The 26,806-nt window shown below is 37.4% G+C and overlaps 1 protein-coding gene across 2 annotated transcripts in view; it reads left to right on the top strand.

Annotated features, from left to right (window-relative positions):
- cv-d (crossveinless d) overlaps window positions 1–26,806 on the top strand; it is a 73,624-nt gene that overhangs the window by 44,910 nt on the left and 1,908 nt on the right. For both annotated transcript variants that reach the window (XM_069824623.1, XM_069824622.1), the window contains exons 15-22: window positions 6,345–6,511; window positions 9,184–9,323; window positions 12,904–13,158; window positions 16,068–16,280; window positions 18,820–19,176; window positions 22,724–22,955; window positions 24,312–24,469; window positions 26,244–26,386. In XM_069824623.1, coding sequence (XP_069680724.1) covers window positions 6,345–6,511; window positions 9,184–9,323; window positions 12,904–13,158; window positions 16,068–16,280; window positions 18,820–19,176; window positions 22,724–22,955; window positions 24,312–24,469; window positions 26,244–26,386 — 1,665 coding nt within the window. The remainder of the gene's footprint in view (window positions 1–6,344; window positions 6,512–9,183; window positions 9,324–12,903; window positions 13,159–16,067; window positions 16,281–18,819; window positions 19,177–22,723; window positions 22,956–24,311; window positions 24,470–26,243; window positions 26,387–26,806) is intronic.

Raw genomic sequence — 26,806 nt, forward strand, 5'->3', positions numbered from 1 at the left:
CTGTCCTTAAGTGGTGCCTTGTTGGTATCACTTGTGAGATTCAGACCTGTCTTCGGACAGTTGACTAAACATCAACAATACTTCATTTCTAGTAAATGGTTTTTGGCATCTCTTTTTTTTAAGTTTACACTATATTTAATGAAATAAAATTCAATTAAATAATAATAAAATTACAATTAAACTTGTTGGTTGTTAAAGTACGTATTTTCATGATACGTCAATATTAATATATTAATTACAATAATAGTTAAATAATATAGTTCGTGATGTTTTCAATAATTAAAAGTAACCAAAACATCTTAGAAATTCACAAACAATCTTAATCGGGTCTCAAATTCGTTTCAAAAGTCCTTCAGTACTTTACTATATTTGTTACACTGGTCTTGATTCAAATTAGGTAACAATTTTAGATTAATAAAGTGGTAAAAGTTACCCACTGAAACTTGCGACTCCTACAATTTCACTTTCCCTATGAAAGCTTTTATTTTTTCATACATTTGCGGTAATGAGGACAGTCTCTCCTCTGAGACGGACACAACATCGTAGCGTTATTCAAACGTCGCGGTCAATGACGTCATCCGGAGATACACGAACTGCTCCCGCATCTTGTTCCACTTTTACATAAAAAAATAGAGAGAGGAGGAAGTGCTCCGAGGAGGCCCTATTGAGACGTCTGCCGTAGGGGATCATGTAAAGAGCTAAGGGGTCGCGAGATGATTTACTAAATAAAATAAAGTTATTTTATGCTCGACCATGCCGAAATGTAGTAATTATACACCTGGTAGTAGCCCTTTAATGCACCTCATTAAATTACACCTATTCATTAAAGTTCAGGTGTTCAGCCAATGACAAGTCACCTTTGTACCATTATAAAACCGCAAGTATCGATTATTCTCGGATATGCAATCGAAAGACAATCGAAAGCGAAAAGTCACGCAGACTGGAAATCCAATACTGTCGCAGAAGGTTATGTTCTGTTACTATAACAATTAGCGTTAATTGTAAATAATGTTCAAATAAATTCAATTTGTCATATCGTTTTTCAATTCTAAATCAATTTCCAGGTTATATCAGACTAATGTTCATCTTATTCTCTATCAAGGTCAATGACATTCGGCCTCGGAAAAAAGCAATACTTTCGTGTCTGCGCACATCTTACAATTCAGGTCAGTTCGCACATAACCATAACATGACCTAATTTTGAATAATTTCAAGTTAGAAATATGGTCGAGCATAAAAAGTCGTATGAAAATTGCCTATAATGGTGATTAAGACGCTCGTATGAAAATGATGAAACTCGCTTGCGCTCGTTTCATAAACAAACATACTTGCGTCTTAATTACTACCATTATAGGCTCGTTGCATATGTACTATTACATTTAGAAAGGTAAACGTTTAATATAAAATCAGAAAAAGACGCTTATAAAGTAAAAATAATGCGGTGGATGTGTCTGTGTTCCTGTAATCAGTATTCTTGAAACAAAATTGCTAATTTTATTATTGATCAAAACTCGCTCTTAAGTATTATTATTATTATTATTATTATTATTATTATTATTATTAAAAATACTTGAAATTCTTATAATAATAATAATAATAATAATAATAATAATAATAATACTTACAACTTACAAAGGTCTTTTAAGGAACCCGCAGGTTCATTGCCGCCCTCGCATAAGCCCGCTATCGGTCCCTATCTGTGCAAGATTAATCCAGTCTCTATCATCTGTTCAATTCCAAACCCTCTCTGTTATCCTGAACTTTCCTAATGGCATATTCTAGAGCGAAGTTAAAAAGTAAAGGTGATAGTGCATCTCCTTGCTTTAGCCCACAGTGAATTGGAAAAGAATCAGATAGAAACTGACCTATACGGACTCTGCTGTATGTTTCACTGAGACACATTTTAATTAATCGAACTAGTTTCTTGGGAATACCAAATTCAATAAGGATGTTATATAAATAATAACCCGCAGGTTCATTGCCGCCCTCACATAAGCCCGCCATTTGTCCCTATCCTGTGCAAGATTAATCCAGTCTCTATCATCTGTTCAATTCTAAACCCTCTGTGTTATCCTAATGGCATATTCTAGAGCAAAGTTAAAAAGTAAAGGTGATAGTGCATCTCCTTGCTTTAGCCCGCAGTGAATTGGAAACGCATCTGACAGAAACTGACCTATAAGAACTCTGCTGTACGTTTCACTGAGACACATTTTAATTAATCGAGGTAGTTTCTTGGGAATACCAAATTCAATAAGGATGTTATATAAATAATAATAATAATAATAATAATAATAATAATAATAATAATAATAATAATAATAATAATAATAATAATAATCTGCGTTTAATGTAAAAAAATGTAATTCTAAAGTCTACACAAAATTTCGGCTTTGTAACATAATTTATGTTTCAATTTTTTTTAGATGTGTGCACTATATGCAAATAAGATTATTTTTTCACGAAGTAATAGTAAAGTAAAACCTGTGCACTTAAAGATTATGTCTCATATCTTAAAATATTAATAAATTATCCATTATTGTTGTTATTTAGTCATTGTCCGAAGACAGGTTTGAACCTCATAAGTGACACCAATAAGGCATACCTCATGAGGCAACTAAGCCAGGTGGTAATGGGGTAGGGTGGTCAGTTCCTTTCCTTCTCCATTGCATACATCGCTGACTAGCTACATATTACACTGACTTCAGATGCATACAAACAATTTATTGTTCTTCCTCTGACACATACCGGCAAGTGAGATTTACTGCTTGATAATAGATGTACATATCAGCCAGAACCTCAGTCAGAAGTCGGTCCATTATAAAGCTGTAAAATTACATCAAATTATGACTGCAACATTTGAAGGGTTCAGAGCCATAGTGGGCCAAGCGCCATTTATTAAAAACGGAGAAAACAAAAGTTAAAATTAAGTGGTTACCAAAATTTAACGAAACATATAGCAAGTAAGATCAAGTATGCACATTAAAATTAAATGATATGTCAATCTACATTAAATTATGATATTCACTTAACTTTAACCCTTGCTTTCTCGGTTTTTAATAAATGGCGCTTGGCCCACTATGGCTCTGAACCCTTCATTTAATCCATTTTTAATCGTAATATTTGCAAATGTATAATGTAGTAGTTTCTTAAAACAGGTTTCATGGTTCCCAGAGAATTAGAATATTTTCGTACACAACCATGCAAAATTGTTATGAGAGACCTCTGGCGTTCTTCATGTACGTTTCCTAGTCTGTCCATTCACTGAAATACTCCACAAGGTTTTTATCAAACTTTATAATAACAAGGCAAAGGTAAGTAGGGCTCTTGTAAATTTCAAATTCCTCGCCACGATAATCGAAGATGACGTCACAAGTAGACATAGCCTATTTTCGTACCTTGAAATCTGGAAAGCAGTTACATAATAGGTTTGTTCCAGCACGGTTCAGAATCGTTTCTGAACTGCCTGCTCATGTGCAGTAGGTCAATGTGTGTTCCAACAAGACTTGAACTGATTCCGAACAGATACTGAACTCCCCGTTCCCCGTTCCAACGTGCTTTAGGACTCGTTCGGAACGAGTGAAATTGGTTCTCGATTAAGAGCAGGAACTGGGAAATTCTGAACTGTTGACGCATGCGCAGATAGTTTAATCTGAAGTTTGTTAAAATGCTTCGAGACTAAGCAAGCTAAAATAAAAAAGTAGTCCTTCATGAGTGATTTGGAAGATGATAGTGATTTTACCCAAGAATTAAGTTAGGACGATGGATATAATTTTAATATGAGAAGAAACTCCGAAGGCCGTGAAAGAAGAGCTCCAACAACCGGAACACAATATCCCGAACTATAGTCCCGACGCTGTTATTTCCGGCGTGACTCCGCCTCTTTGCTTACGTCTTAGAAAGTGAAGGCTCTATAAAGTCTAGGTAGGTAGTATCGTTCGCCATTTTTGTTCTTACGCTGTCGAGCTACCATACGAGGAATCTATTTGCCACACCGTTAAACATTATCATGTCGTAGCTTCTATGATTATAAATCAAACGCACTGTAATTCAGCAAATAATTGAGCGGCAAATAACGTCTTCGTGTGCTTTCTGCGAACGCCAAGGAAAGAGCTAAAATGGCGGGCGATTATATTAAGTATTTATCGAGCCTTAAGAAATGAATCAGCGAATCACAAGGTGCACACGTTTAAATGTAACCGACCTGCAACGCGATTGGCTGCCGGAAATTAGAGCGACGACTATAGTTCTGACATTGTTGTACACAACTGGCGCATGCGTCGAAAGAAGTTCGGTATTAGTTCGCAACGCGTTCTGAATTGCTTGCTGGAACAACATATTGTGTAGTACAATCACAGTCTAATAGATACAGTCACGCAACTCATACGTATAAAATATGCCAACATTTGACAGCTGGCGCGACAGTAGCCCTCTAGCGGCAGGCAAGTTAAAAGTGTGCACACGACATATGATAACACATCAGAAAACGGGTTTTGCGTAATTTATTTTATATTTTTATCTATAAAATAAGTGTACATGGTTCTTATTAATTCTACTTTAGAATCCTGGAAGAATTTCACACGCAGTTAATCTACAAGTTTCAGAAGCTGGGAATAAACGTAATTCTTTCTGCTCCTTACAACTAAATCATGGCCCTGATCACGTATCATGGTTTGAAATAATATAATTGTTCGTTGCGTGGTCGGTTAATTCAATTCATTCCTAAATATATTTATGAATCATTGGAACTTTGTATTTCCTGTGAGAAGAGTAAAAATTACTAGCTTCAAAATTGTAGGGAATATCTCGTAGGGTACATCGCGTGGTGAACTCCTCTCCCTATTTCCTGAGAAATTAACTATTTTGCATACCGCAAATTTGGGTAAACTCGGCCGCTGTGATAAACTTGAAAATAAAGAAAAGGAGAGGATTTAAACATTAATATGAAGTTCATTATTTTTCCATTTCTTAAGAACCGGTATTTTCTTTATTATTTTGAGTCACAAATAGTGCTGATGTTATGGTTTAAATTTTTATGGGAAGTTTACCGCATTTTACATTAGGCTACATTTCCAGTTTTCACACATACTGCATGATTTTAACATATCCTACCTATATAATACGTAATTTACATGCACTTACTGTTAGTATGACATAGGTGAGAACAAATAAATGAACACACAATTTTGTTGAAAAAATTGTAACTTCAATTAACTCAGAAAATGTAGGCCTAATTTTATTTTCAGAGCAGAAGTGGTGTAAGTCAAAAATGGGTAATGAGGGGTTAAAGTAAACATTCTGTAAAATACAGCGCAAAGTGGCAGTTAATATTGAATGTATTTAAACTATTAATAGTCAGTGAATAGCACGAAGGATATATTAATTGCTACTTTGCGCTGTATTTTACAGAATTTTTACTTTAAACCTCATTACCTGATTTTGACTTACACCAGTTCTGCACTGAATGGCTCAAATAATCACTGGGAATGTAAAATCAGCACCAATAACAGTTAACAGTCATGCAAATTATTACAGAAAAGATTGCTTTTTATATTAAATTTTAAAAGGCTCTTTTATTTCTTGAGAACTTAATACGTCTGCCACATGAATCTACACCAACACATCAGAAATGTTTCGACACAGTCTGGATTTATTCAAGAAGTGACTATTTTTCAAAAGGATTATACTCCATGAATTCTTGCAAAATTAACACCATGATACCTACTTGAATGCTATATAACATTCAACTTTTGAAAAATATAAAGGAAAAAACACGAATACAAAAATTATGGAATTACTTGCATTAAAAACTGTAGATACATTATCCAAAATCGGAATGGTTACACATTTACACACATGATCGCCGCAAAAAAAAAAATAATATACTGTAACAGGTATTTACTTTGTTTTTATTTAAACTGTCCTTCCTGACATACAAATAGGTAACTGATAAGCAATAAAATAATGTTTTATAGAACACAATAAGTAGGCTACCTACAACGTGGATTATTGGTTATGACTGAGTTATGGTTTTCTCTTGGTCTTTAGGGAATCTGAAGAACGACAAATTCGGAGATTTAAACTTGTTGTTACTGCGATTTTCGTCATTGCACACATTGCCTTTATTCCGACACATGATTAAAACGTTATTATAACATCTCGCATCCCATTACAGCACGTGCTGGCTGAACGAGACTATGACCAGTGCCTTGCCTGCCGCTTGGGCACTAGTGTCGCGAATGTTGGCAAAAAAAGTGTTGAAGTTGCGCGACTGTATATATTAGACTGTGGTACAATGCTTCTTCATTTGTTTCCAGTTTGTGACATTCTCTTGTTACTCGTTGCAGCTTCTCAGCCAGCATGCAGACAGCGCTGACGCAGTACAACCCGGTGCTCAACATGTGGCACGGCATCCAGCGCTCCTTCAACCTGCAGGGCAACTTCCCGTTCAACCTCGAGTTCGCATTCGATCCAAAACAGAAGAACATCAAGTTCACTTTCCAGCTAACGCCTGGTGCGTTACTTTAATCCCAGTACAGTTGACTGTTATTTAAAAATTAGAATGTTTATCTTACTCTTTCTGCTCTATTTCTCCTTTCCTTAATGGTTATTTTACGACGCTTTATCAACTGCTAACATTATAATAAGCATGAGATGAATGTGATAATGCCAGCGAATGGAATCCAGGGTCCAACGCCGAAAGTTACTCAGCATTTGTTCTTAATGGGTTGAGGGAAAACACCAGAAAAACCTCAACCAGGTAACTTGTCCCACCTAAAATTTGAACCCGGGACCCCTCGTGTCACGGTCAGACAAGCTAACCGTTACTCCACAGCGGTGGACTCTAACCCCTCTTCAATCTCCTCCTCTTTCTAGTCTCCGTCCTTTTCTCTCTCATCTTCGTCCTCCTCCCCTTTCCTGTCTCCGTCCTTTTCTCTCCCATCTTCGTCCTCCTTCTCTTTCTTGTCTCCGTCCTTTTCTCTCTCATCTTCGTCCTCCTTCTCTTTCTTGTCTCTGTTCTTTTCTCTCTCATCTTCGTCCTCCTCTTTCTAGTCCCCATCCTTCTCTCTCTGATCTTCGTCCTCCTCCTCTTTCTTGTCTCTGTCCTTTTCTCTCTCATCTTCGTCCTTCTTCTCTTTCTAGTCCCCATCCTTCTCTCTCTTATCTTCGTCCTCCTGTTTCTTGTCTCTGTCCTTTTCTCTCTCACCTTCGTCCTCCTTCTCTTTCATGTCTCTGTCGTTTTCTTTCTCATCTTCGTCCTTCTTCTCTTTCTTGTCTCTGTCCTTTTCTCTCTCATCTTCGTCCTCCTTCTCTTTCTTGTCTCTGTCCTTTTCTCTCTCATCTTCGTCCTTCTTCTCTTTCTAGTCCCCATCCTTTTCTCTCTCATCTTCGTCCTTCTCTTTCTAGTCCCCATCCTTCTCTCTCTGATCTTCGTCCTCCTTCTCTTTCTTGTCTCTGTCCTTTTCTCTCTCATCTTCGTCCCCCTTCTCTTTCTTGTCTCTGTCCTTTTCTCTCTCATCTTCGTCCTTCTTCTCTTTCTAGTCCCCATCCTTCTCTCTCTTATCTTCGTCCTCCTCCTCTTTCTTGTCTCTGTCCTTTTCTCTCTCACCTTCGTCCTCCTTCTCTTTCTTGTCTCTGTCCTTTTCTCTCTCATCTTCGTCCTTCTTCTCTTTCTAGTCCCCATCCTTTTCTCTCTCATCTTCGTCCTTCTTCTCTTTCTAGTCCCCATCCTTTTCTCTCTCATCTTCGTCCTTCTCTTTCTAGTCCCCATCCTTCTCTCTCTGATCTTCGTCCTCCTTCTCTTTCTTGTCTCTGTCCTTTTCTCTCTCATCTTCGTCCTTCTTCTCTTTCTAGTCCCCATCCTTTTCTCTCTCATCTTCGTCCTTCTCTTTCTAGTCCCCATCCTTCTCTCTCTGATCTTCGTCCTCCTTCTCTTTCTTGTCTCTGTCCTTTTCTCTCTCATCTTCGTCCCCCTTCTCTTTCTTGTCTCTGTCCTTTTCTCTCTCATCTTCGTCCTTCTTCTCTTTCTAGTCCCCATCCTTCTCTCTCTTATCTTCGTCCTCCTCCTCTTTCTTGTCTCTGTCCTTTTCTCTCTCACCTTCGTCCTCCTTCTCTTTCTTGTCTCTGTCCTTTTCTCTCTCATCTTCGTCCTTCTCTTTCTAGTCCCCATCCTTTTCTCTCTCATCTTCGTCCTCATTCTCTTTCTTGTCTCTGCCCTTTTCTCTCTCATCTTCGTCCTCCTTCTCTTTCTTGTCTCCGTCCTTTTCTCTCTCATCTTCGTCCTCCTTCTCTTTCTTGTCTCTGTCCTTTTCTCTCTCATCTTCGTCCTTCTTCTCTTTCTAGTCCCCATCCTTCTCTCTCTTATCTTCGTCCTCCTGTTTCTTGTCTCTGTCCTTTTCTCTCTCACCTTCGTCCTCCTTCTCTTTCTTGTCTCTGTCGTTTTCTTTCTCATCTTCGTCCTTCTTCTCTTTCTTGTCTCTGTCCTTTTCTCTCTCATCTTCGTCCTCCTTCTCTTTCTTGTCTCTGTCCTTTTCTCTCTCATCTTCGTCCTTCTTCTCTTTCTAGTCCCCATCCTTTTCTCTCTCATCTTCGTCCTCATTCTCTTTCTTGTCTCTGTCCTTTTCTCTCTCATCTTCGTCCTCCTTCTCTTTCTAATCCCCGTCATTCTCTCTCTCATCTTTGTCATCCTCCTCTTTCTTGTCTCGTCATTCTCTCTCTCAACTTCGTCGTCCTTCTCTTATTTCTACTCTCCTCCTTCTCTCTCTCTCCCTCTCATCTTCGTCCTGATTCTCCTTTTTCTTGTCTCCGTTCTTTTCTTTCTTGCCTCCATCTTTTCCTCGTCTTCGTCCTTCTCTCGTCCTCTTCCTAGGCATCCCCTTTTTCTTCAGCTAATATTTCACCTCAGACATGTTTTTACTCGAGAAATCCCTTGGCTCTGATCGGCCTCCATCCTCTCACACTTCACGTTTGTTATCTTGCATCATTCCAACAAGTGATTACCAGTTGCTCCTGCTTTCTGTCATTAGATCGTGAACCCAGACTCGACCTTACTTCATATATCAGGAAAGGGGACGGCTCTGCTCAGTTAATTTTCGTTCTATGGTTTATCTCACTGAAAATTACTGGATTATGACTGGTCCATGTGCATGATGGGTTGGTAGTGAAATGTCACTGTCCGTGTTGCAGGAGAGGAGACGGGGCTGGTGGCCCACGTGCGCACCACAGTGTTCGTGAGGGGCATCGCAGCGAGCACCAAGCTGGCGTCGCACTGCCCCACTTGCCAGTCATACGTGGTTGTCAAGAAGAACGGCCACAACTCCCTGCGGGTGAGCTTTATCATCACATCACCATCATCATCAGCAGTATCATCATCATCCTTTTCCTTGCCATTATTATTATTATTATTATTATTATTATTATTATTATTATTATTATTATTATAGTCCGCCGAGTTTCATCTGTGGTAACACTAGACTAGCCGGCTCAGGTTCGATTCCCAGCGGGATCGGAGATTTTCGTGTAAAATTTCTACCTCGGGACTAGAAGAGGTGCACAACTTCTAATCACTAGAGTGTGCACCAATATGCCTGGTTAAATCCCAAATCTCTCCGCAGTGCATATGAAGTGAAGACATTTGTCACTCTTGATAGTGATTCCTACACCGGATGGGAACGTTAAGTCTGATGGCCCCCTTGGTCGCATTCGATAGGAGTAGGCAACGTGCCGGCACCGGATTTCCCCTTCTCCCTTCCCCATCTTCATCATCATTCTTACCCATTTCTCACACTAAACTTACACATACACTCACTGTAGTACATGACATAACTCTCCACAGATACACATCATTAGGGCTAGGATTTTGATGACCTATAAATCATGAAAAAATGTCCTAAAAACAATGCATTTATGAACTAAAAATCTTTCAAAATGTCCTTAAAATGCCCTAAAAATTGATCTTACATAATTGGCTTAGTAGGAATATTAATATTTAGACTAGTAATTAAATTAAATTCTAGTACCAACATTCAAGTTTATTTAATTTTACATAATTTTTCTAAGTAGTACACTTTAATTAATTATTTTCCCTGATGTAGTTCCATGTAGTCCACCACAATGCCACTCTTATCCGGAACTAGCAGGCATAGAGGAGTCTGTATTGAAGGGGTGGTTGGACTGATCATTGCGTTGAAGTGTTGTTGTTGTTGTTGTTTTCTAATGCCAGGCGTTTGACAATAAAGTCATTTGACCTCTTGCACTCCAATATTTTTCAAAGATATTATCATGACCAGCCAATGCGTTGAAGTGTACTACGTTAAAATGACAATATTTATGTAGAAAAATGATTAAAACAGTATAAAAAATAATGGGTATTAATTGAAAAATATCAAAGGAAATAGACAATATTTTACATTAATAATGGAGATTTATGGCCAAAATTAAATGAAAATGCCCCGAAAATGACCGAATAAAACAAAAAATGCTCTTATGTGTTGTAAGAAGTAAAAAAATGCAAAAAAAAATGCCCTAACAGATATGTTTTAAAACAGTTTATCACATAACATATAAATACTAAAGCAGCAATGTTTCTGGCTTACCAGAAGAAAGATGCAATTTCATCAAAATCCTAGCCCTACACATCATGCACAGCGTGACACGCCAAAGTGGTGTACAGCTTGAAAATGGGTCACATTTCTGCCATCTATCCACAATATGCGGAACCCAAATCACTATGTATATGTAAATCCCTGATCACATGGTAAAACGTAGCCTTCACCCATTATTTTAACTCTTGGACATGTTCTTAGTACTGAGTACTGCCAGAGGCAGGGACAGAAAATCAGAACCAAGCTGTACTCTACGTAGGGTTGTCAGATGTCCTGTATTGTACGATTTCTCTCGTATTTTACCCACATTTTCGCCACTCTCCCGTCTCACGTATTTGATAAAATTTTCTCCCGTAATTTATTTATTTAAATGGTAAATATAAATAAAAGTACTATGATGCTGTGAAAGTTATTCTAATCACATAATTATTTCAAGTGTAATCTACAATGAAAAATTCTCATTAATTGTCAACCTGTTTTCTTAGGGGAAATTTCAATCACATAATTATTTTAAGTGTAATCTACAATGACAAATTCTCATTAATTGTCAACCTGTTTTCTTAAGGGAAATTTCAATCACATAATTATTTTAAGTGAAATCTACAATGACAAATTCTCATTAATTGTCAACCTGTTTCCTTAAGGGAAATTTCAATCAGATAATTATTTTAAGTGTAATCTACAATGACAAATTCTCATTAATTGTCAACCTGTTTTCTTAAGGGAAATTTCAATCACGTAATTATTTTAAGTGAAATCTACAATGACAAATTCTCATTAATTACCAACCAGTTTTCTTAAGGGAAATTTCAATCACGTAATTATTTTAAGTGAAATCTACAATGACAAATTCTCATTAATTACCAACCAGTTTTCTTAAGGGAAATTTCAATCACGTAATTATTTTAAGTGTAATCTACAATGACAAATTCTCATTAATTGCCAACCTGTTTTCTTAAGGGAAATTTCAATCAGATAATTATTTTAAGTGTAATCTACAATGACAAATTCTCATTAATTGTCAACCTGTTTTATTAAGGGAAATTTCAATCATGTAATTATTTTAAGTGTAATCTACAATGACAAATTCTCATTAATTGTCAACCGGTTTTCTTAAGGGAAATTTCAATCACATAATTATTTTAAGTGAAATCTACAATGACAAATTCTCATTAATTGTCAACCTGTTTCCTTAAGGGAAATTTCAATCAGATAATTATTTTAAGTGTAATCTACAATGACAAATTCTCATTAATTGTCAACCTGTTTTCTTAAGGGAAATTTCAATCACGTAATTATTTTAAGTGAAATCTACAATGACAAATTCTCATTAATTACCAACCAGTTTTCTTAAGGGAAATTTCAATCAGATAATTATTTTAAGTGTAATCTACAATGACAAATTCTCATTAATTGCCAACCTGTTTTCTTAAGGGAAATTTCAATCAGATAATTATTTTAAGTGTAATCTACAATGACAAATTCTCATTAATTGTCAACCTGTTTTATTAAGGGAAATTTCAATCACGTAATTATTTTAAGTGTAATCTACAATGACAAATCCTCATTAATTGCCAACCTGTTTTCTTAAGGGAAATTTCAATCAGATAATTATTTTAAGTGTAATCTACAATGACAAATTCTCATTAATTGTCAACCTGTTTTCTTAAGGGAAATTTCAATCACATAATTATTTTAAGTGTAATCTACAATGGCAAATTCTCATTAATTGCCAACCAGTTTTCTTAAGGGAAATTTCAATCAGATAATTATTTTAAGTGCAATCTACAATGACAAATTCTCATTAATTGTCAACCTGTTTTATTAAGGGAAATTTCAATCAGATAATTATTTTAAGTGAAATCTACAATGACAAATTCTCATTAATTGTCAACCTGTTTTCTTAAGGGAAATTTCAATCACATAATTATTTTAAGTGTAATCTCCAGTGACAAATTCTCATTAATTGCCAACCTGTTTTCTTAAGGGAAATTTCAATCAGATAATTATTTTAAGTGTAATCTACATGACAAATTCTCATTAATTGTCAACCTCTTTTCTTAAGAGAAATTTCAATCAGATAATTATTTTAAGTGTAATCTACAATGACAAATTCTCATTAATTTTCAATCTGTTTTCTTAAAGGAAATTTCAATTGTAAAAGTTTCTGAGTGAATACAAAGCAAGTGGTAAGTGTTATTAGCGCTATGAGATTCATTTTTAATTATTTCCAAAATCTCCCGTATATGCAGTTTGAAAACCTGGCAACCCTAAGCCTACGTGAGGTGTCGACCTGTTTCAGCAAAACTTGGTGCAGCTGGAGTTGTCTGGAATGAAGCTAGAGCTCGCCCTGCTGGACTGTGAGTACTCATACGACAAGGACGAGTTCGAGGCCCTGCTGGAGCACGTTTCGGCGCACCAGAACTACCACGTGTTCCCTGCCAGCAGCCCCCTGCTTACAGCGGTTCATCTGCTGGACTACTTACTGCTGGTGCCCCCCAGCGGCAGCTGCGGCCTGCTGGCGAAGATGGTGCCCAGTGGGACTCTGCCCACGCAGGTACAAGGGGACTTGGGCATTTCAGGGCGAGCTTACTGGAGCGTCATTCCGATCCCCTGTCTAGAGACGATCACATTATGCTTTATGAGAAAAATACGTGGTCACAAAGTTTTTATACTTGAATCTGCATAAATTAATTGTATTTAAAGCAAAATTTACGTTGGTAGTCGCAATTTTATGTTCAATTTTTCGCATGGACGCCATTTTTTTCTCTGTTTGATGGAAACAACATACATTGCAAGAGGTTTGGGGTAAATCAGTGACGGTTCCTCGGGGGAGGAAAGGGAGGAACGTCCTCCTCACATTTTTCTTCTTTTGAAAGTAAATACCAAATGCAATATATGCCTTGACATTCGAGGAAGATTCGATAATTTTTAAGTTCACAGCTATAAGAAAACCTCGGTTGATCTAGTTTTAAACCACGCGCACTCATGTGCTGCTGGAAAACTGTGAGAAGGATGCGAGATTGTTTGTGTAGAGGAAAGCCAATCCATTCCTCCTTTACTGCAGTTAACACACTTAGACAACAGCGCGCTAGCGGCCAGAGAAAGAAGCAGAGTTTTAAAGCAAGTAAATGAACGGAGAGGGAGGAGATCCTCCTATGAATCACCGCATGGGCGGGAAATAGAAACCGACTGATCTTGCAGCAAGCTCGCTACCGCTGCCATCTAACGATGCTGCATTCAACCAGACTAGTCATCTAGGAGGAGGCACAATAAAAACAGTTTTAACGCAAAGCTATGAAAGACACGATATAAACTTTTTTGTAAATTATAAATCAAAATATATTATTCATTGCACTTTATATAAGCTATATTCATGATTTGAAACTTACGAGGATATCTGAAAGTTGAAGTTGGATTTATATAAAACAAAGAGGAAGTAGTTCTACGTTAGTATCGCATATCTTTTTGGCCTCTGAAATTCATTTCCATCCATTGTCTACTAGACAGGACAACAGCCAAGTTTTCAGTTTTGTACAAATATATTTGAAATTGAAGGTACTGCAAACTACATTATTTTTAACATAAAAACATTAATCGGCCACCGGCAGCTTTGAACACTAATGGTAATATGACTTTACAAGAACTAATATTCTTCAAAAGCATGTGATACTGAACTTGTAAAATGTACATGTGGCAACACAGACCACGTGGTTGGGTGCAGTGTTCTCGCTTTCCTAACCGATTGTTTTCCATTCCCATTTCCGTAAAACGGTTCCGATTACGTGTTAGTAGCTAGTCTCTTCCAACACGTGTGATACTGTAGTGTGCGTGAAAAATGCTGCGAGGTTGTAAGTTTCCTTGTAATTGTTAATTTGCGCAATTATTCAACAATGAATGGAAGTGAAAACATATTATATTTTGGACAATTTAGGAAACTCAGTTTACAAAAACAGATTATTGCTATACAAAAGGGAAGGCCAACCCTAACACTATCTGGTCTTACATGTATGCATGTAGGCTAATTTGTAGCATGTTTCATTCAAGAAGGTGTCATTTTGCGCTGTTAAACTTCTTTCCTCCTCTTAAGAAATATGCAGGAGCCGCCACTGGGGTAAATATAGGGGAAAAATATATACAGGGTGTTAAAAAAAGTATCCAATATTTTAGGAAGTGCTAGTATGCATCAAAACAAGAAAATAATGTCTAATAAACATGGGTCCTACAACACATACTTTCTGAGATCTGAACACTTGTTCATAGGAGGTGTTCAATGTGACGTCCATTCATGGCAATGCATTCCTCTGCCCCTCGGCGTAAGGAGTCACGCATTCTTTGAAATTTGTTTTACGTTAATAAGAAAGTCCTGATAACGAGCCCCAGTTAATCTCTGTGGTAGCACGTATGGCCCTTAATCTATCGCCAAGAACGCCAGCCCATAAGTTGATTGAGAACGGGTGCTGATGCCTTGTTTCTTCAACTGCATGGGAATTTTATCAGCCTAGACATGCTGATTACTAAAATTCACAACACCATCTCTGCTGTACCCTGCTCATATCCGCAACCAGACTTTTGTTTTCAGTATTCCTTTCGACGTATCAGTATTCCATGCCAGGGGTGTTAACTATGATATGATTATCTGGTAGCCTGCTGTATTGTAGGGCAGAGAAATGCATTGCCATGAATGGACGTCACATTGAGCACCTCCTATGAACAAGTTTTCAGATCTCAGAAAGTATGTGTTCTAGGACTCATGTTTATTAGACATTATTTTCTTGTTTTGATGCATACTATCACCTCCTAAAATATTGGATATTTTTAACGCCCTGTATAAGAAGAAGAAAATTGAAGGGACCAAGAAAAAATGTTATAAATGACGGAAAACTTTAATTGTGGAAATGTAAAGGGAGGTTCGATTGTAATTTATTACAGACTGAATCTCTGGACACTTCTGCGTTTTTTGAAATTAGGTTAGGAGTTAAGGCCCATTCACAATGAAAATTAAACATAACCGTAACATAAACACAGAAGTTTGCGCCCAGGCTACCGAATGGGATCATTCGCAATGATTCATATAAGCATTGACATAAACATTACCGTAAGACGTTAACATGAAAGTTTGCAAACTCCAAATTTTTATGCTTATGCTTACGTGATTTGCAAACAGAACACAATCGTGGAGCGCTGAAGTATACGACAGAATATGAGGAAATGGCGTCGTTGTTATGTTTCCATGGTTACCAAGTATCTTTGCGGTTATGTTTATGTTCCCATCGTGAATGATGGTATGACTTCTTGATTTTACCGTAACGTTTACATTCTTAAGTTATATTTAACGTTATATTTGATTTTCATTGTGAATGAGCCTTTACTCTGCAGTCCACCAGATTGTGACGAGCTGTTACCATAATGCGCGCTGAAAGTATAAGAGTGCACAATGTGCTGATCTTTATTCGTGTCCTGTAGGTGGAGTTGACACTTGAGATGCAGAAGAGCAACAGCTCGTCCAGCTCGCTGGAACCACTGCCAGCAGGGGAGTACAGCCTGCATGTGGAGGTGGTGCGCACCCCAAAGAGCAGCTCCGCGCCTGACTGGGACCTCAGCGTGAACTACAAGCATACGCAAGCCCTCTCCAGCCACAGAGTCACGGCTCAGCTCAATATTCGTGATGGGAAGAAGGCAAGCGGTTCTTCTCTGTGGTATTCTGTTTTTGGGAATTCTTTTTCATAAACACTTACTATTTTAAATTAATTAAATTATGGTTTATTTAACGACGCTCGCAACTGCAGAGGTTATATCAGCGTCGTCGGTGTGCCGGAATTTTTGTCCTGCAGGAGTTCTTTTACATGCCAGTAAATCTACTGATATGAGCCTGTCACATTTAAACATACTTCCAAATACCACGGAGTGTTTGTCTCAAATGTGTATGTTCGGAACGATCTATAGTGAGGGTCACATAAGAACAGTTCCTAAACAGCAAATATTGCCGTGTTGTCAGTGTTGCCAACTGTTACCAGATATCACACTATTTTACGTACTAAATGATTTATTAATTACCGCACTTTATGTTGGAAGGTTATTCAAAATAATTCAATAATTTGTAACATATTTTCGTAGGCAAACTATACGGGAAAGGCATTAACATGTCAAGTATTTTGTCTGGCAGTACGAAATTCATTGGTTTGACTAAACAATTGACTCGCGAAACCTAACCTAAAAATGTATTTTGTTTGACCACATGACATTATTATTACTAACTCCGAAAACTTAACTGACTGTAGTCTTGAATTATAACCACAACCCAACGCATAAAATAACTATTATGTATTAATATTGATACTGATATTGATTAATTATTAGTACGTTTAAATTTCGCAAGCTTCCAGTAACCGGCTCAGAAATCTAGTACAATTTTATTTTCATGGAACTTCAGTACCGACAAATATTGTCGATATTTGTCTCAGCTGCCAACATAACAGTTACAAAATCACTACCATCTATAGTATTTGTCAGTATCGAAATTCGAAACGAAGTTGGCAAAAGAAAATTCAACCTGCAAACTAGAAAATCACCACAATCCACTAGCACATGTAGTAATGGGGGAAAAATGGTTAGGTTTCACCCTTACGGTATGAACTAAGCTGACCCGCACTATACCTATGCGAAAAAACTATCTTACTTAAGAAATACCTCAATAAGAAAGCACGATCACGAATAATTTACTGATTCACGTCTAAGCGACTTCTTCTAGGACATGGCTGAAAATTTGAATAGCATTCAAGTTCAAGAATCTCATTACCCTGGTGAGTGTTTTAAAAATGTATCTTTTATCTGTTATTTAATGTATTTATATATTCATTTCCTAAACCTATTCCATTTCATGGTACTCGCTCACTTAGTATTGCCTGTGGACGGTGCTTACAATCTTCAAAAGGATGTAAACGTACTCATATCTTGGAAGAAATTAATTTTATAGCCATGGTTATTAGACTTTTTTTTTCCTGTTTTGATGAATACTACAGCCTCTCAAAATTGAATGTTTTTTTAACACTCTGTATAAATATATTATTTTAATGTACCGAAGTACATATGATATTTCCATGCAGATATTCTGCGTCATCATACGATGAAAGAGTAATGGAACGGAGAAAAATTCTCTCCGGCGCCGGGATTTGAACTCGGGTTTTCAGCTCTACGTGCTGATGCTTTATCCACTAAGCCACACCGGATACAACCCCGACGCCGGTTAGAATCGTCTCAGATTAAGCTCCAACTCTTGGGTTCCCTCTAGTGGCCGCCCTCTGCACTACGTCATAGATGTCTATGAACGCAGGACCGAAGTCCACACATGTGCTGAGGTGCACTCGATATGAGTGACTAGTTGGCCGGGATCCGACGGAATAAGCGCCGTCTTAAATCACGAAGTGATTTACGCATATCATATATATTATTTTAATGTACCGAAGTACATATGATATTTCCATGCAGATATTCTGCGTCATCATACGATGAAAGAGTAATGGAACGGAGAAAAATTCTCTCCGGCGCCGGGATTTGAACCCGGGTTTTCAGCTCTACGTGCTGATGCTTTATCCACTAAGCCACACCGGATATATATGATATGCGTAAATCACTTCGTGATTTAAGACGGCGCTTATTCCGTCGGATCCCGGCCAACTAGTCACTCATATCGAGTGCACCTCAGCACATGTGTGGACTTCGGTCCTGCGTTCATAGACGTCTATGACGTAGTGCAGAGGGCGGCCACTAGAGGGAACCCAAGAGTTGGAGCTTAATCTGAGACGATTCTAACCGGCGTCGGGGTTGTATCCGGTGTGGCTTAGTGGATAAAGCATCAGCACGTAGAGCTGAAAACCCGAGTTCAAATCCCGGCGCCGGAGAGAATTTTTCTCCGTTCCATTACTCTTTCATCGTACTCTGTATAAAATTTTACTCTTCTTTCGAAGCCACAAAACGTAGAGCCAGAATTCATTCCTTCGCTCCAAAATTTCAGTTATTCAAGACTCTACCGCAATCCAAATCGCGTTTCGTCACACAGGATTACCTGTTTCCCACAGACGGTTGCAAAGACTACTTTTATACTCCTAAATACAGTAAATGTCCATAAAATGTTTCCTCTTGAATGGTCTGCTTCAGTTGTACTGTCGGTTGCTTGACAAATAAATAATGTCGTGCACCAAACTGGCGATGTCTGCAGGTGTGTGTGGACGTGAGGGCGGAGTTCCCCGAGCCCTCTGTTGCGGTGCCATCGCTCTCAGAGCTGCAGCCACACTCGGCCACGGGAGATCTGACGGTGCAGTGGGGGACTTCGACAGAGGGCACACAGTGCCCCCAGGAGTCCAGTCTGCACGTGACAGTTGATGGGGAAGTGACAGCCACACAGCAGGCCCTTGCAAAGGAGGGCCAGGCGTGGCCCTACGGCAGCTGCAAGACCGATCTGAAGGACGAGAAGCAATGGGGTACTCACTACACACCCCTGACGCGGGCGTGTTACGAGACCGTGCGCGAGTTGGCAACGCTGCGCCACTACAATGTCTCCATCACATCCAACAATGTGAGCCAAAGACCACTAATGTGTTTGTGTATAAAAATACGTATACCCGTACGTAATCTGTTTCACTGAACTACAGTCATTTTCATCATTTAACTGTTTTCAATTCAATTCAATTCAATTCAGTTTATTTGGCCATTAGACATAGGGGAGAGTCGGGTAGTATCGGACATCGGGTAGTATCGGACAGTGCGTTTCTTTCATCTACCACATATGGTAGTACCTGAATGACATGGTTACGTTTCTCTATGCGACATCAGAGAAACGTAACCATGTCAATCAGGTACTATCATCGTGTGGTAGATGAAAGAAACTCACTGTCCGATATTACCCGATGTCCGATACTACCCGACTCTCCCCTACAGTTTTAGGCTTCGTCAGAATACATTGAAAAACATATAAATACATTTTAAAAGACGCTAATAAAAGAAACAGTAAAATTTAAATAATACAATGAAAACATAAAATAATTTGAAACTTTTAAATTAAAGAAAACTAAATAAATTGCAATTAAACTTATTTATTAAAATACAATTTCATACAAATATGTGTTGAAAAACTCAGCAACAGAACAAAAAGGATTATTTAATAACCAATTGTAAAATCTAGTTTTGAAGCTATTGATTGGTAATTTATAATATTGACTGGGGAGCTTATTATATAATTTCATCCCCACAATTAAAAAGTTTGTGTTGCTCTTGTGTAATCTACAATATGGAATATTAATTTGTTCACTATTTCTAATTTCATGATCATGTATATTGGCCACTAATGAGTAACTGTCGATATTTTGTCGAGTGTAAAGTACTAGATCATATATATATATATATACAAATTTATGATCGTTAAAATCCGTGATTGTCTGAAAAGTGGCCGGCAATGTTCCAGATAGTTTGCTTTACATAAAATTCTAATGGCTTTCTTTTGTAAAATCAAGACGCTTAAAATTTTGGTTCCATTTCCCCGGAAAATTAGGGCATATCGGATTATCGACTGAAAGAAAGAAAAGTAGGCACATCTTAAATAATTCTGAGAAACGCAAGTCGTTAATTTCTTTAACAAATATAAAACTCTTTATAGCTTTGTGCACATGTATTCGATGTGCTTATCCCATGTTAAACTGGAGTCTGTAAAAAGTCCTAGAAATTTTGTGTAGTTGAGTCTGTTGTCCTTATTTATTAGATAATTTAGGCTGAAAGTTATGTTGATAGTTTTTTCTTGATTAAGCAAGAAATAGATAATACCGTACTAGCAAGATCTGAGGAAGAATTGCGAGTATACACAATGCGCTCTCATAATAATTATATCATTTACAGAATCACTGTTGTCTCCACTCTAAGCTTAGATGTCAACAGTCTCAACCAGTTTTTCTGTGTCACTCTGTTATCTCGTATACAGGGTGATTCACGAGGATTTACCGCCACTTACGGAGCTTATTTCTGAAGACATTTTGAGCAAAAAATGTCATATAAACATTTCTATTCTCAATATTTACAGAGTTACGTTTCGTTATTGGAACGCATTGCTGTGAACGCGTGATCTTGGTCAGCGTGCAGTCAGCAGCCAGCGCGAGCGCTACGGAAATCAAAGACAGCCGTATGCAGTTACGTAGCGCGACGAGTGCCGTTCACAAGCGTGCGGCCAAGTGTGCTCAAGCGGACGGCGACACTTTTTAAAATGTGTTGTAAACTCTCCAAGACTGTAAATTAGGATGCAAAATTGAACTGCAAATAATCAAGTCGATGGAAGTGGTGTGATTCGTAATAATTGTTGTGATATGTGCGTAAGAATAATGTAATTTTCTAATTAAAAATAGAAAACCATGTCTATATGAAGCAACTAACGCAGGGATGAGACGATATTAGCTCCCAATCATGGTAGAAGAGCTCGATCTTGATCACGAGCGCATAGCGCATCCACTACATAGCGTCGTAACGTAGACATCAGGGATGTACATGCACATGCAGCGAATAAAGGCAGCAATTATTACAATAACTTGCGTTACTAAATTTCTGCTATGTAATAGGGCTAATTATTCAGTTATTTAATATACATGTACATATATAAACAAATCGCAAAGGGAAGGGTTTTTTAGGAACAAAAAGAGAAATAGGAAAAGTTAATTGTATGTAAACCATTTTCTTGTTAAAAGCAATTATTTATTATGTAAATACTTCACTTCATTGGTTAGGAGAAACTAATAGGGTCTACCTGCTCGACGTGTGTGATCTCTAAGTACTTTTGAGTATCTGTTGAAAAAATAATAATGAAAATATTGATTGAAATAGAGTATATTGATTGTGTGATTGTGAAAATGTAGTCCTTACTCTCCAGTCGTGACTATGTAATGAGTTTTCTTAGAGTGATTTGTGAGATGCACGTAACAGGAAAAACAAATTGATTAAATTAAGATATTGAGAGCCATCGTAATTTTTGGGGTCAATCATTTAAAGGGATATGTATGATTTTTAAAACGTCCACAATTTTCGGCCAAAATTTGTGAAATTTAAACTATATAAACAGATCTACAATAATATCATCTGTACAAAATCTGGTGCAATTAGGTCTAATAGTTTTGAAATTATATTTTTAAGTATATTTTATATTGACGTTACTAAAAAAGCTCCTTGCATCAAAGTTTTCAAAATGTTTAGTTCATATTTGCTCAAAATCCTGAAAATAGTTATTGGAATAAAATCGAATTAGCTTTTTAAGCTTAGTAATAGTATAAGTTAAAGTGCAATCAAAGATAAAATATTATTTCTAAATTAAAGAAACACGTAGTCTAATAAAAGTAAATGTCCAGAAACAAGCAACAAATAAAACATCAACAATACATTTAAAATAAAGAAATGAAAGGAATCTAGATACTATCTACTGACCCAAATGTAAATTAATTTACCTTCGATGTCAATTCCGAAATCAGTTTATTTCTCTCTCCTCCTGAAAAATTCCTATAATTTTTTTTCATGTTTTGTCTCATAATGCCGTTTTATGTTGCTTTTCTACACAACAAACACTGGACTTCAACACTATGTTCGAAGCATAAATATTGTATCTTCCACTCTTTCTTGTAAGCTTTAAGCGCTTCCGTTCCGTCATGATGCGCTGTTTCTAAGATCTGTACATCCTTTAACAATGTTTACAGGTAAAAGGGCTCCGCGCGCGCGCAGTGGGCATAAAAGAGCTCTCGCTCGAAAGTACTAATCACCATCGCAAGACTGAACTAAGGAGTTCACAGCACATTTTTAGCTTCACAATACTAGCCAATTAAAGAAATGATAATTCTGAATGGTGCATTATCTATTTGTATTATTCTTTTTCCTTCAAACTAAAGAAAAAACGTATTTTAAATTAGTGTAACTCTGAAAATATTGAGAATAGGAACTATGTTTATATGACTTTTTTGCTCAAACAGAAATTTGATACGCATAACTCAAAATTAATTTTTCCTGCAGTTACTGCGTTTTTGCTTAGGAGGACAGAGTTAATAATTCTTTGTCAGAGTGTACAGAGTACAGAGAACACTAAACTCAGTTCATGTTAACAGCTTCCCAAGTGGACGGACTCTCTATTGGACCTCATCCCTTCTCGGGCGCTGTCATCCCTCTCTGACAACATCACACTGACCCTGGAAGTGCCACAATCATCCAAGCCAGAGCTTACTGTTAACGGCCGAAAAACGGCGCTGGGGGCAGCAGCAGGCAGGAAGATGAAGCCCTGGCTGCTGAACACGCAGTTCCCGCCTTTGCTGCAGTTCGCCACCCACATGGGGGCAGTGGGTGAGTGCCACGGAGGTTCATTGCCGCCCTCACATAAGCCAGCAATCGATTCCTATCCTGTGCAAGATTAATCCAGTCTCTATCATCATATCCCACCTCCCTCAAATCCATTTTAATATTATCTTCCCATCTACATCTCGGTCTCCCCAAAGGTCTTTTTTCCGTCCGGCCTCCCAACTAATACTCTATATGCATTTCTGGATTCGCCCATACATGCTATATGTCCTGCCCATCTCAAACGTCTGGATTTAATGTTCCTAATTATGTCAGGTGAAGAATACAATGCGTGCAGTTCTGCGTTGTATAACTTTCTCCATTCTCCTGTAACTTCATCCCGCTTAGCCCCGAATATTTTCCTAAGAACCTTATTCTCAAACACTCTTAATCTCTGTTCCTTTTTCAAAGTGAGAGTCCAAGTTTCACAACCGTACAGAACAACCGGTAATATAACTGTTTTATAAATTCTAACTTTAAGATTTTTTGACAGCAGACTGGATGATAAAAGCTTCTCAACCGAATAATAAGACGCGTTTCCCATATTTATTCTGCGTTTAATTTCCTCCCGAGTATCATTTATATTTGTTACTATTGCTCCAAGATATTTGAATTTTTCCACCTCTTCGAAGGATAAATCTCCAATTTTTATATTTCCATTTCATACAATATTCTGGTTACGAGACATAATCATATACTTTATCTTTTCGGGATTTACTTCCAAACCTATCTCTTTACTTGCTTTAAGTAAAATTTCTGTGTTTTTCTTAATCGTTTGTGGATTTTCTCCTAACATATTCATGTCATCCGCATAGACAAGAAGCTGATGTAACCCGTTCAATTCCAAATCCTGTCTGTTATCCTGAACTTTCCTATTCTAGAGCGAAGTTAAAAAGTAAAGGTGATAGTGCATCTCCTTGCTTTAGCCCGCAGTGAATTGGAAAAGCGTCAGAAACTGGCCTATACGGACTCTGCTGTAAGTTTCACTGAGACACATTTTAATTAATGGAATTAATTTCTTGGGAATACCAAATTCAATATGAATATTACATTAAAACTTCTCTCTTAGCCGAGTCATATGCCTTTTTGAAATCTATGAATAACTGATGTACTGTACCATTATACTCCATTTTTTCTCTAATATCTGTCGAATACAAAAAGCTGATGGATAGTCGACCTATTATGCTTAAAACCGCACTGATGATCCCCAATAATTTCATCTACATATGGAGTTAATCCTGTCAAATAGTATTTATTTTTTTCATATCTTTAGTGTGCATATTTTCGAGCATGTTAAAAACTTTTTTAACTGCGATGTAATGTCTCCAGATCTTAACATCAGGGTTGTGAACTTCTTTGCAGGCACATGCGTCTTAACCTCCAGTACAGTGTGGACACTAGATGGAGCAAACCTTACTGCGAACATCCCCACCTGCTACACACTGGCTCTTACGGACTGCTCCTCATACCCTCACTTCGCCCTCTTTGTCAAGAAGGTGGAGGGGACAACATCTCCTTTGGTAATGCTGTCCAATTTTCAGATGTACTCGTAATAATACAAGTTATATCCAGGGCCGGGCATTTATGGAGATCGCGAAAATCACGACATAATAGATATACAATAGATTTTTACTAATCTTTACATATTAAATGAGTCTGATTAATAATATGCGAATAAAAGAATCGCGAAATAGAGTTCTAATAGCGAAATATCAACACATTCGCGAATTATTACTATTACATCGTTTTATAGCGAATTTCATATTCTGAGTTTTTTTCGTATTTTTTTTTTCATTTGAATTTGTTATATATCCAAGTAGGCTACATTACATGGTATTACAGGTGTTCTGATTTCATTAGTGAATTCAAAAGACGAAGAATTCAACATTTCACTAGTAATTTGAAAGTGTTAATTTGAGGACTGCAAGTTCTTTTCGATTTTAATGAATGTGTGTTAAAATATAGTCTCAATCCAAACAAATGTTCTCTATTGGCCATACTGCACCTTTACCAGAATCCAGCGAATCTTTAATGTTAATTATTTGGAAAGTAATATTCATACTGAGTTAATACTCCAATTCCAAAATATTTGTATTTTCCAAAATTTGCATTAATCTCTACCAAAAGTACAAATCAATCTCCAACAATTTCCGCCGACGCCAATATTAAAAAACACAAATGATAAAATTAATCTCCATAAATACCTATCCCTAGTTATATCTCGCTGTTTATGCAATATTGACGGCAAGCATATAATATTGATATAAGTATAGGTAAGGCTTTCCCCTGCCTACATATAAATAGGAAAATCAACAGACCTACTTTATGAAGAAATTTGCACGCATCGACTTCTGCCATTACTGGAAAAGTACGAAAAAAAAACTAGGGTTTAGTTTGGAAATACTGCCATTACTGGAAAAGTACGAAAAAAACTAGGGTTTAGTTTGGAAATGCTACCATTACTGGAAAAGTACGAAAAAAAAGTAGGGTTTAGTTTGGAAATGCTGCCATTACTGGAAAAGTACGGAAAAAAGTAGGGTTTAGTTTGGAAATGCTGCCATTACTGGAAAAGTACGGAAAAAAGTAGGGTTTAGTTTGGAAATGCTGCCATTACTGGAAAAGTACGGAAAAAACTAGGGTTTAGTTTGGAAATACTGCCATTACTGGAAAAGTACGAAAAAAAACTAGGGTTTAGTTTGGAAATGCTACCATTACTGGAAAAGTACGAAAAAAAAGTAGGGTTTAGTTTGGGAATACTGCCATTACTGGAAAAGTACGAAAAAAACTAGGGTTTAGTTTGGAAATGCTGCCATTACTGGAAAAGTACGAAAAAAAGTAGGGTTTAGTTTGGAAATGCTGCCATTACTGGAAAAGTACGAAAAAAACTAGGGGTCAGTTTGGAAATACTGCCATTACTGGAAAAGTACGAAAAAAAACTAGGGTTTAGTTTGGAAATACTGCCATTACTGGAAAAGTACGAAAAACACTAGGGTTTAGTTTGGAAATACTGCCATTACTGGAAAAGTACGAAAAAAAACCAGGGTTTAGTTTGGAAATAAAAACAACTAGTAATCATCTAAGAATTCAAAATTCTCCACATTCTTTTTATTTTCGTGCGTGTATTAGAACCAAGGTATAATTATAATTTAATTCTGTTTCCTAAGCAGCATTTGTCAAGCACTATTGTGTGTGTCATTTATAAACATTGGTATAATTTGTATCCTCCAAGTGTGTACTTTGAATACCGAGAAAGCAAACGAAGTCTGAAGTGGCGTGCTGTTGCTTATATTACAGGCCATAAAGCTGTATCTGCAAGACAAGCACGTTGAAGTGCTGCCAATTGTTGACCACGTGATCATCTCTGTGAACGACCAGGTGATAGCCAGTCCCCAGGAAGGTTACCAGTCCCCACCAGGATATGCGGACTACGAGTTTAAGTAAGTCAAGATGTTTTCACTTATCCTACAAACAAAACTCAGCTCGGACTCATCGCGGCGCGCATGCTATACCCCTGTTACTCCCCTGCAGTAGGCATGAGTGCATGCTGGGAACGGGAGCATACGTCATCACGCGAGACTGTCACGCCCGCTGGTTTCTGCGCACCGAGTTTTCCTTGTTGGATGCCTATAGTCGTGTGTTCATCACGGCTTTCAGAAGAAGCAATTTTCCACCATTTTCCAGTCAGTTGACCTAATTGCGTTTTTTTTCGACCCTCATTTTGCTGCAGCAAAGGCATGAAACATTTTCTGAAGCACTTTAAAAAACGCACAGTGATACGTACATCTATTATCAGGCAGTACATCTCACTTGACGATATGTGTCAGAGGAAGAACAATTGTTTGTATGCATCTGAAGTC

Source organism: Periplaneta americana, chromosome 4 (assembly GCF_040183065.1).
Source record: "Periplaneta americana isolate PAMFEO1 chromosome 4, P.americana_PAMFEO1_priV1, whole genome shotgun sequence".
Taxonomy (NCBI): domain Eukaryota; kingdom Metazoa; phylum Arthropoda; class Insecta; order Blattodea; family Blattidae; genus Periplaneta; species Periplaneta americana.